We start from the raw sequence: 14174 nt of genomic DNA, 5'->3' as shown, positions 1-14174 counted from the left end.
AAGCTGGAGATGTTTTAAATAAACCAAACTCTCTTCATACCAGTAAATTAGATTTCCCTTTTAAATACTTTGGTGACTTTTGTTAAATCACATAATTTTGCCAGGAAATAAAACCTTGTTGTAGGAAGGAGAGAGGATAAGAATACATTAGGGCTTCTGCTCCTGAATCACACTACCCCATGCATTTTCTTCTGGATTTCCTGGATAAGGAAACAGACACATAGTAGCTGAGGGGGCCTTAAGTAAAAATGTCCCCCAAACCTAAGCTGACAGTCCAAAACAGAGACACATTCAAGAATAAAAAGGAGTTCCATTAATAATAATGCAAACATTACAGGCACACACCACCTATAATCAACCTACTGAAATCGAACATCCTGCCAAACAGAGATTCATTTTGAATGATCATCCTGTTTAAAATACAAAATACCTAGGATAAAGCTTGCTTCATTCATTCACCCTTTGGTGCAAATTAAATTAATCAGATTCACACCTCAAACAATCAATAAGAATCTATGATTAATAACTAGAATTGGGACAGATAGGATGGGGTAGAGTAAGGTTTAAAAAGTGTATCATTTGGAGGTAACAAAGTTTGTAAGCATAGACAAATCTAGATTTTAAACCGCATCTCCACTTTACCTGTGATCATCAGCACTTTACTCTGAGCTTAATGTTAATCTGTAAAGTGGGATAATGTCTACTCCCAAAGCTGTCATGAAAATCAGATAAAGTAATTTATATAAAGAGCCTGTACAGAATTGAAACTCAATTAACATTAATCCTTTGGGAAAAGATCTATATTGGGTGGAGGACTATGGTCCATGAACTACAACCAGAAGAATTAAAACCCAGAGTGCACAACCATGTATATAAAAGACCTAAATAAATGTGTAGCTAAACATTAACTGATTAACACGATTAAAGAAAATGGATGGTGTACATAGAAATTTTTAGCAAAACCGGAAGAAAATTTAACTAATTTAGCTAAGAGAAGTAAATGGGAATGTATTTAAAAATTAGTCACACAATATATAATGTTGCATGTTGCATTTACTGAATTTTTTTTTTTTTTTTTTTTTTGCGGTACGCAGGCCTCTCACTGTTGTGGCCTCTCCCGTTGCGAGGCACAGGCTCCAGATGCGCAGGCTCAGCGGGCATGGCTCACGGGCCTAGCCGCTCCGCGGCATGTGGGATCTTCCCGGACCGGGGCACGAACCTGTGTCCCCTGCCTCGGCAGGCGGACTCTCAACCACTGCACCACCAGGGAAGCCCGCATTTACTGAATTAATGCAGTCTTAATTAGTATATTCAAAGCCCTTAGGGCTGTGATTTCAATAGGTGATCTTTTCTAACACAAATAGTTTTTTTTTTTTACATATAAATACCTTATTTAGTTTTTCCTAGATTTTGTTCTTTACTTGATCTTTGAGAAATTGATTATGAAACCACCACCAATTTTGTACTTTAATTTTTGTCATCACATCCATCATCTTGAGTAATTAATACAGATTTCACTGAATAGAATTAAGAAGGGTGTTTGGAACACAGAGGTCAGTATGAGAAGAGACAGTCATTTTAAGTTGTCTTGAACCCATGCAGTTATTACATGTTTCTCAAAACCGATATTTCAAACAACATGCAAGAATTAATGTCCTATCAAAACAGTGAAGGACAATAGAAACACTCCTAATGATTCTCAGGAAAGAAGGAAAAAAGGAGACAACAAAACCAGTAATGGTGAGATTCCACCTGCTGTAACAACGTCTTCTGACTGGTTGTCCTGGAGGAAAAAGCCAGGTGAACCAAAGCAGCATGGCTCCGACAGCCCTGCCCACCAGTGCAGTCCAGTTTGAGGTTATTTTAGAAACTGAGTGGGACTAAGGTCCAAAATACACCCCAGTCCTCTCTCACTCCTTCTCCCCAATTCTTATCCACCAAGCACCAGCTAAGGCTATTTTACCCTTTTTAGAAGTAAAAAGTAGTGCGAGACACTCCACAAAACAGTGGAAACCACAAAAAGGAGCGCTTGTACACACACAGATCCACTTAACTGAGCAAAGGGCGTGGGACTGCCTCAACAACAATTTAACTGTCTACAGAAAGAGTACTTTGATTTTCTTAATTAGATATTTCATACAAATTAAAGAAGCAAGAGGAAGATATGAAATGTTCAGTCATGGTGACAGAAGCCTGGTGCTCGGTTTTCTTGTAACGCATCTGTGACAAGTGGTAATTTGACCTTCCTAATCGTTCAGTTAACAGGACAAATTTCCTCACTATGGTGATTAATGCCTTACTACTGCCTGATTCCATTGCTTCTTGGTAGTTCTATAATTTTGCTAAATGTAGACAGCACAGTAAAGAGAGAGAAAACGTTCATTTGACAATAATAATTATTATTATTTGTATTGTTTTTAATAAGCTAACTTTATTATTGTAGATTTAACACTCATTATTGAGTGACCCTAAGATCAAGCTTCACTACCAATTAAGAATTCTCAAGGGAAACAGAGAGGGATGAGATGTTCTACAAGATATAAAATGCCAATACTGCGTAACTTGTATAGTCGGTGGGGTAACTGTGTCAAACATAGCAATGAATTCAAGTCACAAGAGAACTTTGTGTCTGGCTATTACACAGAGATTATTGGAGACACTAGTGAGAGACATTTTGATTTGGTGGCAAATGAATACGGGTAACGGCTTAATAGTTCCTAGTTACCAATTCTTCTCTTTATTAAATATTTTTCTAGTTATCTACATAGTTATAGGCTATGAAGATTATTTAAAACCTTAGTTTATTAAGCAAAGAAATAGGTCCGTTAATAAAATTAAGTTGAAAATTGTTTCTAAGAACAGGCCAATATCATTGATGAACACTGATGCAAAAATTCTCAACAAAATACTAGCAAACAGAATCCAACAGCACATTAAAAGGATCATACACCATGATCAAACGGGGTTTATCCCAGGAATGCAAGGATTCTTCAATATACGTAAATCAATCAATGTGATACACCATATTAACAAAGAGGGATAAAAACCATATGATAATCTCAATAGATGCAGAAAAAGCTTTCAACAAAATTCAACACCCATTTATGATAAAAACTCTCCAGAAAATAGGCATAGAGGGAACATACCTCAACATAATAAAGGCCATATATGACAAACCCACAGCCAAAATCATTCTCAATGGTGAAAAACTGAAACCGTTTCCTCTAAGATCAGGAACAAGGCAAGGTGTCCCACTCTCACCACTATTATTCAACATAGTTTTGGAAATTTTAGCCACAGCAAACAGAGAAGAAAAAGAAATAAAAGGAATCCAAATTGGAAAAGAAGTAAAACTGTCACTGTTTGCAGATGACATGATACAATACATAGAGAATCCTCAAGATGCTACCAGAAAACTACTAGAGGTAATCAATGAATGTGGTAGAGTAGCAGGATACAAAATTAATGCATAGAAATCTCTTGCATTCCTGTACACTAATGATGAAAAATCTGAAAGAGAAATGAAGGAAGCACTCCCATTTACGGTTGCAACAAAAAGAATAAAATACCTAGGAATAAACCTACCTAAGGAGACAAAAGACCTGTATGCAGAAAACTATAAGACACTGACGAAAGAAATTAAACACGATACAAATAGATGGAGAGATATACCATGTTCTTGGATTGGAAGAATTAACATTGTGAAAATGCTATACTACCAAAGCAATATACAGATTCAATGCAATCCCTATCAAACTACCAATGGCATTTTTCACAGAACTAGAACAAAAGATTGCACAATTTGTATGGAAACACAAAAGATCCCGAATAGCCAAAGCAATCTTGAGAAAGAAAAACGGAGCTGGAGGAATCAGGCTCCCTGACTTCAGACTATACTACAAAGCTACAGTAATCAAAACAGTATGGTATTGGCACAAAAACAGAAAGACAGATCAATGGAACAGAATAGAAAGCCCAGAGATAAACCCACGCACCTATGGTCACCTTATCTTTGATAAAGGAGGCAAGAATATACAATGGAGAAAAGACAGTCTCTTCAATAAGTGGTGCTGGGAAAACTGGACAGCTACATGTAAAAGAATGAAATTAGAACACTCCCTCACACCATACACAAAAATAAACTCCAAATGGATTAAAGACCTAAATGTAAGGCCAGATGCTATAAAAGTCTTAGAGGAAAACATAGGCAGAACACTGTACGACATAAGTCACAGCAAGATCCTTTTTGAACCACCTCCTAGAGAACTGGAAATAAAAACAAAAATAAACAAATGGGACCTAATGAAACTTAAAAGCTTTTGTACAGCAAAGGAAACCATAAACAAGACAAAAAGACAACCCTCAGAATGGGAGAAAATATTGCAAATGAAGCAACTGACAAAGGATTAATCTCCAAAATATATAAGCAGCTCATGCAGCTCAATATCAAAAAAACAAACAACCTAATCCAAAAATGGGCAGAAGACCTCAACAGACATTTCTCCAAAGAAGATATACAGATTGCCAGCAATCATATGAAAGGATGCTCAACATCACTAATCATTAGAGAAATGCAAATCAAAACTACAATGAGGTATCTCGTCACACCAGTCAGAATGGCCATCATCAAAAAATCTACAAATAATAAATGCTGGAGAGGGTGTGGAGAAAATGGAACCCTCTTGCACTGTTGGTGGGAATGTAAATTGATACAGCCACCCTGGAGAACAGTATGGAGGTTCCTTAAAAACTAAAAATAGAACTAACATACAACCCAGCAATCCCACTCCTGGGCATATACCCTGAAAAAACCATAATTCAAAAAGAGTCATGTACCACAATGTTCCCTGCAGCATTACTTACAATAGCCAGGACATGGAAGCAACCTAAGTGTCCATCGACAGATGAATGGGTAAAGAAGATGTGGCACATATATACAATGGAATATTACTCAGCCATAGAAAGAAACGAAATTGAGTTTTTTGTAGTGAGGCAGATGGACCTAGAGTCTGTCATACAGAGTGAAGTAAGTCAGAAAGAGAAAAACAAATACCGTATGCTAACACATATATATGGAATCTAAAAAAAAAAAAAAGTGGTTCTGAAGAACCTAGGGGCAAGACAGGAATAAAGACACAGACTTAGAGAATGGACTTGAGGACACGGTGAGGAGTAAGGGTAAGCTGGGACGAAGTGAGAGACTGGCGTGGACATATATACACTACCAAATGTAAAACAGATAGCTCTTGGGAAGCAGCTGCCTAGCACAGGGAGATCAGCTCAGTGCTTTGTGACCACCTAGAGGGGTGGGATAGGGAGGGTGGGAGGCAGACACAAGAAGGCGGGGATATGGGGATATATGTATACGTATAGCTGATTCACTTTGTTATACAGCAGAAACTAACACACTGTTGTAAAGCAATTATACTCCAATAAAGATGTTAAAAAAAAAAAAGAAGAAAAATCAAAACATCACACTTTCCCTATAACACACTTTGCACATCTCCTGATGTTAATCTGTTTTTTGTTTCCCCAGCTCTATGGTTCCATTTCTTATCTTCTCTGTGTTCTTTGTGTGAATGCTAATTGAGCACGTAGTTCATACCAGGCTGTCTTCCATACATTCTGGACACAGAAATTAATAAGACTTGGTATTTCCTTTGGATGAGCTCAAAATTAACTACAATAACATATAATGACACGTAGCACATCCCAGGGGTGCTACCCTGGAGTCGAGAACCAAGGGTTGTAGAGATACAGAGGAATGTTAATGTTCAGGAACAGGCAGTGGGGGCATCAGGAAGAACATCACAGAGATTTGTTTTGATCTGTCTTTGGAAGGATGATAATGCTTTCTTTAGGGTGAGAAGCTGAGGGAAATGCAATCCCGTCACAGAGACTTTGCGGTGTTTATCATAGGTAAAGGAAGACTTCTGAAGGGTGAACAAAGCCTTGGTGAAATAAAAGCGCATGGCTTCTTTGAGAAACTCTGAGCAGTCCAGTATTATGGGAACATAAGATTTGTAGGAGATGTGGAGTTGCAAGATATTCAACTAATTGATATTTATCAAACACTTATTATAGGCAAGAAACCATACTATAAATAATGCTATGTACTTTGTTCTATATAAAACATTCAATCAGCCTAACAAAGTAGATGTTATTCTCCAAATATATATCAGAAAAGGAAACTGAGGCACCAAGAAGGTAAACTTGATCAAGTTCACCTAGTTACTGTCAGAGCTGGGGGTCCAGCTAGTTCCTCTAAACACATCCTACTTAAAAACCCAAGTGAATTCAACTCTGAAGGCACCAAGTATCATACTAAAGAGTCCAGAACTTTATCAGTGAGAGTTTTAAGGAGTTAAGATAGCTTTTTAAGCCAAGGCATGACCTAAGTACTTTGAGCAGAAAATATGGAAAAGTTTTTAAGGGCTTGGGCATCACCACTTAAGTGTGATTTGGCGAGTTCATCTCTCTCAGGTGCAGGGTTCTCCTCATAAAATAAGGATAAGAAGAGCATGTATCTTATGGGATTGCTGTACTCATTATTTAGTACATGAAATTCATTTACAATGACTTTTGGCTCTGATAAGTCATCAGTGGTATGCGATTTTTATTTCAGAAATAGCTCTCTGATGGTATTATAGAGAATGAATTGTAAAGGGAGGGAAGCTTCAGTCCTCAATCCTCCAGAAGAAGGATGAAGAGGGCTTCAACAGAGCACTTGGCAATGATGGAAACGTGGGGTTGGCATTAGGAGATATTTCAGATGTAAATATTGAAAGGAATTGGTGACCAACTGGGTTTAGGGAGAACAGAGAGCAAACAACAGAAAATGACCCTGAGGTTTCTAGACTAGATGGCCAGATGAATGTTGATGTCTTAACATTTTATACTCCAACTGCTACTTCCCTGCGAATGAATTATCCTAGGACTCTCTCTGCCGCCACCAGTAATTGATTTAGTGACTATTTATAGCCAAAAAATAAAAATAAAAACAACACTGGAAGCCAGTAGAAGCCAGAGAAGTCGGTTCCTCCCACTAAGTCTAGCCTATGCCTATAGCCCTAAGCTGACCGTGTTCTCAAGCCCCTTGGGTGAGAAAGTAACTGAGTAGTTATTCCACAAGCTGGCAGACAAGACAGCTTCTTTTCAGCACCAACCCTGTTTAGAGGTATGGTGCTGGTGGTGGGGAAAAGGGCTGATGAACAGAGCCCACCCACAGTTTTAGGACATTTTGTTTTCACTTGGGACAATACTGAAATAAAATTTTCAAACTGTGAGGAGGAGTGTTTCTTGAGAATTCTTATTTTATCAACAAATACAATTGATCAAATCTAAATTCTATACAATAACTAGAGTCCATGAAATGTTATGAAGTTTAGTTATGTAAAAGAAAATGTAGATTATGTTACTGTTGTTACTATATACTACTGGACGGAGCATGAAAATGTATAAACTGAAAGTTTAAATGAACACCGAAACACATTCTAGGCAAGATCCTCCCTGGAAAACTTTCTTGTTGCTTGAATTACACGCACACAAAATATATTTCTAGTTTTCTCTAAAGACTACCATCTTTATCTCTACTTATACAATTCAGGAATTGAGAGGGCTGAATATTTGCATGCCATATAACATATAAAGCTATTATAAAATTTATTTTGGAGCTATTAAAATTTTAACTAAACTACACTGCCTCTTTAATAAGTTTGTATTATGTATAGTGACAAAAGGTGAGAGGAAATAGACAAGTTTATTTTAGATCTGGGGAACAAAGGAAGAGTGGTAATTAACCCGAAATTCTGGTCTCCATTTATATAAAAGCTTCTTCAATTCATAGTCTATATAGTGTTTTTCTTTAAAAATAATTTCAAGAAAACATCTTGGGGTTTAGAAGATGGAAATGCACATTAGTCACTCTATGATTCAAACATCCTGAAAGCAGAGATAAGGTTGGATACTCCTTTCCATCTCCTCCTACTGTTTCTCTAGTGCCTAAGACCTTACCTGAGAGAGAGGTGGCACTCGGTATGCATCTTCACCTATACTCCTAACAACACAGCATTTTCTATAAGGCCTTTTCTCATAATTCTTAGAGATGGTAGACTCAATCTTACCAAACCAAAACCTCTTTTGAGTTGAGTTGAATCAAACAATACCTCTGGAACTTTGTACTGGTCTCAGCATGACTGGTGCCCTGTCTGGATCTGGTCTCTGACTGGATCAGAAAAGGACTTCCCTCAGTCCCTTCTCATCCTTTAGTTCTTTAAAAGCAACACAAAGATAGGGATATTTCTGATTTGCTAAAAAAAAAAAAAAAAAAAAAAAGTTGCCATTGCACTATGTCTGAAAGCATAGTGGCAAAAATACAGAAACACTCTGACCTCTAAAAATAATGCATTTTAAGTCCTGTTTTCCTACTGAGTTAAGACCTTTATTTCTCTTGGAGAAATTTACTTTGATTTTTCCAAATGTTTAGAGTGGCTTGATAATTTAAGGTAAAAATCACATATCTAGATGTGATGGAAGCAGTTTAGCCCCTCAACTAGCTAGCTCTGTTGCACGACACACCCCAAATCAGATGAGCAATAAATTAAAGGATGACCAACTAAATGGTTCTTCTGTTACCTTACTATTAACATCATCTCCAAACTATGAGCTAGTTAATAGCTGAAGTGTTTGCTATTTCTCAATCACTATTGCTTAAAAAAGGTGTTTTTAAAGTACATATATTATGCTATTAAAATACATGCCCATCCTTATATAAGCTTCAGCGTAATTATAGTTTTGTATAATTAGAGTTTTATGTCAAAAGATTTACAGCTTTATCACCTCAAGCAATATTTCACAGCTGCCAAGAATGATTTATGCAATAATGACTTAAGCCGTAAAATAGAATCCTCAAAGGAAGGGCTGTCAAATATTCCTACTGCAAATAACTAGGTTTTAAAAAATTGATTTTCTGGTAAACAGCAAGCCCAACTGGACCTGGTAAAATCACATAAAGGAATATTGTAGGAAGCATCGCTTCACAGTGGTGATCATGCAGCTCACCATACACCACGTCAATGTGAACTCCTTGCATAGATCAAAAGTTTAAACTGCTTATAAAGCCTCTGGGTCACTTTGGAAAACAAGCTTTCAGAAATAATGCCATGGGCATGTTTTTGTTACTCCAGTGGGAGTGAATGGAAAAAGTGGAAACAGTATATCTCAACTTTTTGTTAATTTGCTCATTGTGCTTATTGCATCACGATTCATATTACAATGAAATGCTAAATAAAGCATAAATAAAGGAAGCATTTACTGCATATACTTACGAAACCAAGAACCTCTCAAAAGTAAATGACCTCAATTTTAAAGGATTAAGGAAACTTTGGGAAACAAACCAATGAAAATGCTGGCGATCTTGTCCTTTCCTGCTTTTATAAACGTAGAGTGGCTGGCAGGGAAGACTTTCAAAGCATTTGAGCTTCACAAGCTCTGACTGATTTTGCAGTTGCCATGTGAATAAAACTAATACACTCAGAAGATTCTATTCAAGGTATCTGAACTAGCAGCAAAAACACAAGTTTATTACATTCAGAGCAAATAAGTCTAACTGTGTCTTCTCAATCTACAAAGGTCATTCAAATTAATATTTTTCTTTGGAAAAAAAGAAAAAGCTGGCCCATCACCTCATTTTCCCCATTATCAGTAAAAGCAAAATAGGCAGCATTTGTCATTGACTCTGAGGATACTCAAGCCCTTGTAGATTGAGTCACAACTGAAAATGAAGGCAACAGAATCAAAATTATCACCAAAGGTTGATATTTATATACCTAAACAAGCTTCCAAATAAAGATTCCTTGTCTAAAACAAGGAGGTTTTAATTCATATAACCAAGCAAATCACTGATGGTATGATTTGCATTAGTCAATGTACCAGCACTTTTACTGTAGAAATTTTTATATCCATGTTTGTGACTCCACATTAAATTGGTTTTTAAAGGTGTTTTGAGATCATTTTACACAGTCACATTGTACAAGTTAAACTAGGCTTCCAAACATCACCATTTTACTTGCAGTTTAATAAATAACACTCTTTTCTATCTGAAAATATGGTCTGAAAATATAGTTAGTATCTAAGTGATCCATACAGTCCAGATTCATTTTATACTTAAATTCTACAAGTTGAAAAAATTCTTAAATGTACCAGAAAACATTAGGACCAACACACCCTACAGTAACCACAATACAGACTATGGGACATCGTGATAGATACTCATATGGGAAAAAATGTCAGACATTCAACTGTTGGCATCAGATACACACACAAAAAAGATGAACTGCATTTGAGTAGTGAGAGCCTCTGTCCAAGAAATGCTTTCAAGACAACAGAGCAATTAAGCTATTTCTAGTATGCCAACCCTACTGATTGAAAAGTAGGGGGAAAAGGAGAACTTTAAACCCTATCTCTATTTTGACTGGTAATGATATAACTGATTTCATTCCAGATTAATCCAAAGTTATACAAACCTGTTCCAGTCACACTTTGTTATTCATACCCACTTAAGATGATGTTAAGGAAAATCCAGTAATTAAGAGTTGTACATTTTCTATTATGAAATATTTAATTATAAGAAAATAAGAGGAAGAGCTAAAGCTTTTCCCTGCTAGAATGTATTTTACCAAATGATGAGTCATTATATGATATAAGCTATAACATATCACTCATTTACTCGTTTATAAATCTTAAGAGTTACCTAAAAATCTGACCAGATACCCCTCTGCCTCACTGATTTCTATCAATGGAATTTAAAAAATGATAAGCAATATCAACAAAACAAACTATAACATGCATTTTTAATTGATTTATCTTTAAGTTCTAAATTGTCAGATATCATTAAGCGTTCACATTTGAGAATGTATATACTTTAAAATGGGTATATCTGAATATTCGTACATGTGAGTTAATATACATACATTATGTATATAATGAATGCATGCCCATTTCTTTGAGAACTATTACAGGTCTAACATGCTTACGCTCCCATAGCAAGACTAAAAAAGGAGGAGGAGTGCCCTTGAAGTTGAGGTATGACCTTAAGTTTCAGATGCCAGTTTTGCTGCAGCTATAAAAATGAATACTAATAATTCTACATATCATAGTTCCTTTTCTCCATTTCTTACTTTAGGAAAAATCTTGAATACATGAACAGGCTTTATTATTTGAATAGACATAGGTTTACTAGACCAATTTTATAAGTTCCTATATATCATCCTTAATCTTATATAAAAAGGATCAAAAGAAACAAGAGGCATTGCCTACCAAATAAAGCCGAAGAGCCAAGAGACATCTATAACAGTAACAGTCTTAGTTCCAGATATACATTTTTCTACAAGACTGTGAAATCTTTTCAAGTTCAAGCAAATAAAACCTTATTTCTCTCCTACTAAATGCATATCAACGCAACCAGGAAATTATTGGCTTTTAAGTTATTCCTTAGGGAAGACAGTGAGATTGATTTGTGGCATTTTGTCCTCAGTGACATTAAGTTACTGGACTTTTGAAGAGTACAGAGTACCCTTATTCAAAAGAGAAATTGTCCCTACTAGTCCACTAATGAGAGTCTCCACATTTCTTGAATCCTGCAACACTACAAGCAAATCATATATCTCCAATTGAATATTAGGGGCTTCTCTCACTATGAACTTTCAGTAATCAATTGTCAAAATTTCATTTTAATGGAATAAAACATAAGGAATCCTAAATGGATAAACTTTACCATTTTTGTGATAGTAGGTGACCTCCACTTTCCTCTCCTCTGACCCCAGCAACGCCTGGGCAATTTGGGCAATATCATGCCTCTTGGTCTCGGGCCCATGGAGGAAGTCGCAGGTGCATGGCTTTTGCATGACATCTGGCCTGGAGAAACCAGTCATCTCGCAGAACCCATCGTTGCAGTAGATGATGGCACAGTTCTGCACTCTGGCATTTGCAATGATAAATTTTTTATCTGTAATAAAAAGATAGTAAGGCACCTTTTAAAAAGCTTCCTCAAGATTCTCATAAACACTGGAACAATTTGTTGCATAATAGGAGATCTGAAATGCAGGTGCTTCCCATATTGCTAACTGCCCAGATTTTAAAAAGAAAAAAGAACTCTAAATAAGAAATTAATGGTCCTAAGTAGTTTTAACAAAAAGTATTAAGAAGCTTTTCTTCAAATTTTGAGAATCATTTCCCAAATAGTCTAGTTCTCAAGCCCTGTAACTCTCAAGGGTCCTAATGCACACTCAGATAAGCAGCTGGCCCACTGATAGTTCCAGAATGCCATTTAATTGTAAGGTATTTTCGATGCCAAAACAGTGAAGCATCCTGTAGCTGTCAGGTTCCTCATTTCAACCTTGGCCCTTAGAGTACAACTTTCTTAAAGTAGTTATTATTCCTGGATTTGGCTTTTCTCTATCTCTCTAAGGCATACTACACACATCATGTTAAAAAAAAAAAAACCTGAAACTATTAGCAATGAAATTATTTCACGTTAATTAGTAGTTTAATAACGCAAAGGTTCACCTTTTCATAATATATATTATCCAGAAGACAAAAATATTTACACACACACACACAGTAAATATCATGTTATCACCTTTTCACATTTACTTTGGGGGACCCTGCATTTTTGTATGGTAGTAGGGATTTTAGTACAAAGGGCTTATTAATTCTGATCACAAATTATATTTACTATTCCCAAATAAAATATGAAACAGGATACACAAGTTTATTCTGAACACAAAGTACTATATCCTCCCATCACTAAATGCAGTGTCAAAATAACTGCATAATGCACAAAATAAATGTGTGTTAATGTAGTTTTAAGGAAATGTCAAATATAAATGAACAAGTATAGGATCTAAAATTAATGTATTTATATAACAATTATTTATTCCTCATAATTAGTGCATATGAGAATATTACATTTCTCTGCATTCAGTCTTTGTGCGATTTACTTATTACACTTCAATTTTTAAATTTCTAGTGGAAATTTAAGGGGATAATGAAGGGACAAAAATATTCTTTAAATAATGAACTGTTTGCCTTGGGAATCAACACGGATCAGATATTACTTTTCCCAAATTATCCAGCTTGGGATTTGCATTGATTCAATGCAAAGTTTAGCTTCTATAAACTAGCAAAAGCAAGCATCTCTGTCATACCACACAGCCTTGCAGTTTAACCAAGGTAATAAAATACAGTTTGCATAGCCATTTACATCGCTGCTACCATTAACATTCTCTTGTTCCAATAATATGCTCTGCCCTGCTCCCGACTTTCTGGAAGTCTACAATAAAACGGCCACAAAATATAAACCCATGTTACACTAGTTCGTTCCCTGTAAGATAGTACAAGAGTAGGGCATTAAGTAGCAAGGCAGATAATGGAGCAGTGGGAGAGGAGGATCAAATTGCCTCCTATAATGGAGACCATAATCTAAAATGTAAATCAAAATTAATATCACAGGCAGAACACTCGAGCTGCCATTCGAACCTCCTGACTCGGTTTCACAGCCTCTGAACTTGACAGAGCCCCGGAGTTGCCGTCTCCTCAGCTTGGAAGCGGCGGACGCCAAGTGCACTATCAAAGCAGAAAGCGAGGGAGAGAGAAGAGAACAAATGAACTTACTTTGCCCTTCAAATTTCCGTATGATTGTCCCCAAAAATGTGTTTTGTGGTGCCACATGCCCCCTGCGAACAGGCATGTTGACCCCGGTCTTCCGAGGAGCGCTCCCCGCGAGCTCCGGAGTTCTCCCGGGATCTCTCCTCGGCTAGAGCCCAGGCCAGCGCGCGAGCCGCTCTTTGTGGCAGAGCATCCTCTTTTGAAACCAGAAATCTCTTCCCATTAGCACCACTTCTAGACACCCGCTTTCCCCACCGGAGTCCAATCCATTCCCCTCACCTTCCGGAGGGGGCCTCGCACCGGACTGCCGCGGCGGAGAGGCTTTGGGGGTGGGGAGCGGGAAGGAGGCGGGGTGAGGGGAGCTGGCGGGGGACGGAAGGAGGGAGGGAGCGGTGGGGGGCGGGGTGCGGTGGGGAGGGGGCGGGGAGTCACAAGGGCAATCGATCTGTTTCTCTTCTCCCAAACAGCGTCGATTTCCCAGCGCAAATGGGCTTAACCTGGCGGTGGCC

General features: G+C 37.2%; 1 protein-coding gene across 1 annotated transcript in view; it reads right to left on the bottom strand.

Annotated features, from left to right (window-relative positions):
* Positions 1-13747, bottom strand: part of KCNH7 (potassium voltage-gated channel subfamily H member 7) — a 453648-nt gene extending 439901 nt beyond the window's left edge. Inside the window, exons 1-2 of the mRNA XM_060016676.1 lie at positions 13672-13747; positions 11774-12004 (exon numbers count right to left, since the gene is read on the bottom strand). Of these exons, the coding sequence (XP_059872659.1) occupies positions 11774-12004; positions 13672-13747 (307 nt within the window). The remainder of the gene's footprint in view (positions 1-11773; positions 12005-13671) is intronic.
* Positions 13748-14174: the final 427 nt, after the last annotated feature.

The sequence above is a fragment of the Delphinus delphis genome, chromosome 7 (assembly GCF_949987515.2).
Source record: "Delphinus delphis chromosome 7, mDelDel1.2, whole genome shotgun sequence".
NCBI lineage: Eukaryota > Metazoa > Chordata > Mammalia > Artiodactyla > Delphinidae > Delphinus > Delphinus delphis.
This window is presented reverse-complemented; position numbering and strand designations above follow the sequence as displayed.